General features: G+C 38.1%; 1 protein-coding gene across 2 annotated transcripts; it reads right to left on the bottom strand.

Moving 5' to 3' along the window:
• Window positions 1-584: 584 nt before the first annotated feature.
• Window positions 585-5,102, bottom strand: LOC116007104 (cell division protein FtsZ homolog 2-1, chloroplastic-like). Of its 2 annotated transcripts, none has more exons than XM_031247697.1 (9): window positions 4,992-5,102; window positions 4,037-4,798; window positions 3,048-3,347; window positions 2,507-2,597; window positions 2,178-2,302; window positions 1,821-1,913; window positions 1,551-1,616; window positions 1,289-1,420; window positions 585-930 (listed from the first exon to the last, which is right to left on the bottom strand). In XM_031247697.1, the coding sequence occupies exons 2-8, from the start codon at window positions 4,652-4,654 to the stop codon at window positions 1,289-1,291; spliced, it is 1,425 nt and encodes a 474-aa protein (XP_031103557.1). In that variant the 5' UTR covers window positions 4,655-4,798; window positions 4,992-5,102; the 3' UTR covers window positions 585-930. The 2 variants fall into 2 exon arrangements, with proteins under 2 accessions (XP_031103557.1, XP_031103556.1); XM_031247696.1 differs by having other exon boundaries at window positions 4,941-5,071.
• Between the last annotated feature and the right edge of the window lie 898 nt (window positions 5,103-6,000).

The following is a 6,000-nucleotide window of genomic DNA, read 5'->3' as shown; positions in this document are numbered from 1 at the left end:
AAAAAAAAAAAAAAAAAAAAGCAACAAAGAATTTGTGGCAGTTGTGCCTGTCATTTAATGACAGATAGAGACATGTTTGGATGGGGTCATGCAGATATTTCTTCAAAGTTCTATACCCAAGTAGCTGACATCATTTATAATTATATTCCTGGCCATCCTTTTCTCTAATTTTATCTCTCTTAAATTCAATTGCTTATATGCATGATTAGGGAACTAATTTAGATCTTTTCAAGGGAGCATCAAATCAAATAATGTCACTAAGTTAGTCCGGAATAGCTCAAGTAGTAGACCAATCAATATTTAGTCTTGCTTCCAGTAACAAAAAGGGTTCAAATCTTTGTGGAAACTTAGAGTCATTATGAGATTTTGATCAATCAATGATGGCGAAGACCTCTTGTGTGTAGAAGTATACAAACGGCGGGGAGAACGTTGAGCAAAACCCCAGCATGTGAGATTTTTTCACTAGAATCTTAGGAGTCATCGAGAGACTTTGACCTATTACTCTATTAGAGGTGATGAAGACCTCTTATGCTTAGAATCGTGCAAAATCAATGAGTTAGCGCTGAGTGAGATTTTCATGACGGTGAAATTGAAAGAATATACCATAAATAACTGAGAGATTAAATTTACATTATTGTCACACCCGAAGAACGAAAATTGATGTGTTCCTTCCATTTAAAAGAAAGGAGAACAAGAATTGCATTGAAAACCTAGAAATCAACATCAAATGTAGTAAACTGTACAACCATAACTCTTACCTAATGGTGTTTTTCTATGGACTTACCTCCTAAAACTTCAACTTATTCTACTGCTCTGCATCAGACACATACTTTGTATTGACATCATCAACCAAGAACATTTTATTAGGAAAAAGAAGCTGGACTGCACTTTCTCAGAGCCAAGCTCAAGCTTTAATGGATTATCAACATCCTGTGAACATGCGGTAAACTCAGTATCAAGCGAAACTGCCATTGTGTTCTTGTTTTTTTTGGGTGATGAGGGAAACCAGCAATCACTACCCGAGGGCGTACATTGACCGCTAGGTAAACCCCGCCTCGTAAATCAACATAGGTTGTCCATAGCTAACTTCTCAAACCAAGAAGGTCAGTAGACCGCCCCCGTAGGGAGTCAAACTTGTAACCTTGTAGTTACCAAGTCAACAGTCTGACCAACTTGGTTGGAGTTGCCTCCCATTGTGTTTTTGTTTTCGTTTGAGGAACTGGAGAGGAGGGGAGGATAGGGAGATTACGCAGGAGATAAAGATTAGATGTGAGGAAAAAGACTTTACTTAAGCTCTTGGATAGCGTGAACGTCCTTTCTTCCTTAAGAACTCGGGGATCTCTACTGAGCCGCCCTCCATGAACGATGTAGGTCGTCGGTTGATGCCAAGGGAGGTATCTCCCGCGGGGGGTTGACTCGACTGTGTTTCAAACGCAAGTCAAGAAAACATAATGAGAACACTCATGTGAGGAATTTCAGACGTTGCATGCATATATGTCTAACTTTCGATCTTGGCACAACACATATATACAGGAGAAATATGAATATACCTGTAGGGTCCTGCCCTCGTTTTCTTCTTGGCGTTTGAATCCCGTGGCGATTAAAGTTATACTAACCTGAGTGACAAAGCATCTTAAGCAAAAGTAAGACAAATGCAGCACGAGAATGCAGAGAGTCAAAGATAAACGAGCTTCCAAAGTAACACTTAGTCCATGTTCTTCCACTAATAGATCCCGATTGATGAACAATTTCTATGGTGTTAAAAGTATAAAATTTGTAGTATTTTTTGACATTATCTGCCTTTGCGGAAGATGAGTTACCTGACCACTTAGAGACGGATCTATAACAGCTCCAAAAATTAAGTTGGCACTTGGATCAACAAGGTCATATATAACTTCTGCTGCAGCATTCACCTAATAAAATTTTAAAAGAAAATCATATCAACGTGGCGTCGAGATTCAGATAACACGTAAACTATAGCCAAATTTGAAATTTCTACGTGTGGCTGACTAAAACACATTTCTTACAACCTTTCGTCCACAAGCTATCACCTTTCTCAAAGCTGCAATATGCTCGTTTTTTTTTCTTCATCAATACATATGCAGCTATTTAGGTGCCCCTTTTTTTTTTTAGGGTGGGGGGGTGGGGTGGGGGGAGGAGAAGGGAGAGAGAAAGACCTCAAACAGCGTTAAGTCAGTACCACCCGTAATGTTCCATACAATTCCAGTGGCCCTCTCGATACCGATATCTAGTAATGGAGATTGAATGGCATTTAGTGCAGCATCTCGGGCTCTGGTCTTTCCTGCATGATATCAGCGGAAAAATGTCGGGTTTTTCTACAATCTAGTTGACCGAGGACTAGAAACAACTATTATTTTAGTATCAACTCCTAGCAAAATAACTTTTTATTGCTCAAAGACTCGTAAATTTGCACAATGATGATATAGATCAAGTTTGAGGATAAATTTTATGGAGGGAATCAACTTCCCCAAATTCTTGAATTTACCTGTAGCAGTTCCTATCCCCATTAACGAGGACCCCGCATTTGCCATAATTGCACGTACATCAGCAAAGTCAACATTCACTAGTCCCGGAATCTGCAGTTCATCATGAATTATAAACCATGAAATATTACCCCTCCAAACGTTGCATGCATCAGAAAAGCGCATAAATGATAAATTTATCCCAGACAAGAAATTCCAGCAATATATCTAGCGTTATCAAGCAATACTTAAGGTTATGTACTTCAACAAATGTAGAAATAGAAATGCGCACAATGACTTATTCTAAGAAAGATTCCATTTTGATATTCACACCCGAAATTCAAAGTTTTTTATGGATTTAAAAAACACAATTAGAAGCTCCTAGGCTCCTAGCAGAATCTATTTATCACTCCTAACCCGAACAATGAGCATCATACATTGAAAAATGAAAAGTTATGTTGACGCAATAAACCTTGAAGAAAAGACAATTCAGAGAATAAACTTCAGGTGATAAAATTTAAATGGGGCAGGGGATATCATAAGAACTTAGTTCAGCATCCATACAGTAATTATATCAGAGATGCCACGAACTCCTTGTCGTAGGATATCATCAGCCAGGTTAAACGCTTCTGTTACTGGGGTAGATGGTGAAACGGCAGTCAACAGTTTGTCATTTGGAATGACAATTAGGGTATCGACATTTTCTCTTAAAGCTGCAATCCCTTCCTGGGCTTGAACAGCTCTCCTCCTTCCCTCGAAGGAAAATGGGGTTGTGACAATACCAACAGTCAAGATACCCAATGACTTTGCAATTCCCGCTATTACAGGTGCCCCACCAGTCCCAGTTCCCCCACCCATTCCAGCCTGCAAGTAATAGTTGGAACGCCCACATGAGATAATGGAACATATCAAGGCTAGACAAACTATAAAATACGTGCTATATGAGTATATGGTACACATTTCACACACAAGATGACAACTTGACAAGTACCCAAAAAATAACTATACGGTTTCCACTTTCTCATCAAAACAATCTGTTTGTGAGTTAGATTTGGTCATTATTCTGCTACACTGCACAGTTTCGAACTGTTGGTTTTCCAAATTGCCATGGAGTTGTTTCTGTATTATTTTCAGACGAGTTTCTGCCACATACAGCCGTTAGTTTAGCAAACTATGCATCACTCTAGTGTCAGCCCTAATATACTTAACACATTGTATCCCAAAGAAAAGCACGCAGCACCCCAAATTTGTTAAGAGTTACAATACATGCCACTATGCCAGCAGCCATAACAGTCATCATTCTTTCTAAGCATTAGACAATGCCCGCAAATTCAAAATGGCATTCAGATAGTGTAATATTAAGGGGTTCAATTAGTCTCTTAGACACCGTAGACATTATATGCAACTACCTGCAACGCATTGTACTTAAAGTTTCTTCTAGTTAACACGGGCCAATAACCAATTGTGTTATATCAACAAAGTAGCACATGTCACAACATTGCAGCATATAGTTAGTCAAATTATACATTTGGCTAGACAGAAGCTTAACTTACAGTCACAAACACCATATCTGCACCATGAACTGCCTCCACAATGGATTCCCTGCTTTCTTTAGCAGAATTCATCCCAATATCCGGGTTCCCACCAGCACCGAGCCCTCTCGTGAGCTCGTTGCCTATTTGCAACCGATGCTCAGAGACAACAGGAGACATCCTCATAGCTTGAATATCAGTATTAACAATCCAAAATTCCACGCCCTTCATTGAGCTCTCGATCATCCTATTAACGGCATTCGACCCTCCCCCTCCAACTCCAACAACCTTAATCTTAGCCTCATTGTAATTGTTCAAACGCGACGAATCCTTAAAGCTCTCAGTAACAATCCCACTGGAACTCTCCTGCCTGGGAGTCATCACTGTGTTGCTCCCTTCACCTCTCAGCATCGAAATTTCGGGATGCAGGTTTAGAAATTGGTCTTTGCTATTATACTGGTTAACACTGTGGGCATTTTGGGCGCACTTAATCATCGGAAAATTCGAACCCCCCTTTAAAAATCCAATCTTTTCGTCGGATATTTTCAAGGGGTTAGCTCTCCCTCCAAGAACAGTCAATACCCCTCTCGGCCCCCGAGAATCAAGAGGCATAAAATAAGCTGAAGCTGAAATAGCCATAGCTGGGAAACAGCTTCCACTCCAACAATTAATTCCACCTAATTACTCTGAACAAAGCAGAAATTAAAGAACCCTTCCCTTCTATTTCGATGATATCTCCAAAACCAAAAGCTTCCCAAGATTTTTCTTTCAGAGTTTCAGCTCCTGCATAATGAGAAGAAAAAATGGGATGCCCAGAAAGGAAAGTTCGTAGCTTTATGATACTTCCCAAGAAAATAACACAGAACAACACATAATTGCCCAGAAATGCAGAAGAACAAGAAGATAGAGGTGGAAAAAAGCAAACCTAGAGCGTGCGAGAAGAGAAGAAGAAGACGAAGGAGATAGAAAATGGCACCTGAAATTTAGAGAGAGAAAGGGTGAGCGCTTTGAGTGTTGTGAGGAAGTAGGGAACAACACAGGAAAATTACAGGTGCTGAGAGAGTGTGAGAGTGGCGTTACTATTTTTTATTTCTCTCTTTTAATTTTTTTAGACCGTACAATTTTAGGAAGTAATTTATATTTATTTTTCAACACAGATTAGAAAGAGGAAAATTGTTTTTTTTTTGGTAGGTGACACTAAGAATCATATTTTATTTATTTGATCACTTTTTTCAAAGCAAAAAAAATGTTTTAATGATCTCAATTATGTATAGTTAAAAATAACCATGTTTATATTCGGGCAACACTTGGAGGATTTTTAAAAAATGAAAGAAATAGCAATGCTAGTTTAGTCTAAATGGGTTGGCATGGGTTCAAATGCTTCAATCAGCATGGTTAAGTGGGTCGTGTCGTGCCACATAGTAAAATTAATCATTTAATTGTAACTGTTGTAGTTTTAGTTATCTAATTATTAACGTAGTGATTTATTAGAGATGTAGTTAATCCAGTTCACATAATTTAAATTTTCAAAGCTAAACTTATAAATCCATCTTACTTTTCTCATTTCCTCCTGTATTCCTCTCCAATAGACAAACTATTACGACAAAATACCTAAATTTCATCAAACTTATTAGTTATTACCTCACATATTCATCTCCAATAGATAAACTATTACGACAAAATACCTAAATTTCATCAAATTTATTAGTTATTACCTCAGATCAAATAACTTGAATGCATATAATTTCTCCTAGAGAATGAAAAGATTGATGTAAAAGAAAATTAGTATGCTAATAATGAAGGATCAAAATTAAAAACACTTATGATTGTGGAATTGAATTGAGTACACCTATAATTGGGGTTACGTTGAGGCTTTATAACATTAGTAACCAACGAAGCAAAGGGATATTAGCAGAAGTTATTGATATTCTAAATTAAAGAGAATCCTCATTTGTCTGATTCATTGTCGTGTTATGAGACGAGAC

This window comes from Ipomoea triloba, chromosome 15 (assembly GCF_003576645.1).
Source record: "Ipomoea triloba cultivar NCNSP0323 chromosome 15, ASM357664v1".
Lineage (NCBI taxonomy): Eukaryota > Viridiplantae > Streptophyta > Magnoliopsida > Solanales > Convolvulaceae > Ipomoea > Ipomoea triloba.
This window is presented reverse-complemented; position numbering and strand designations above follow the sequence as displayed.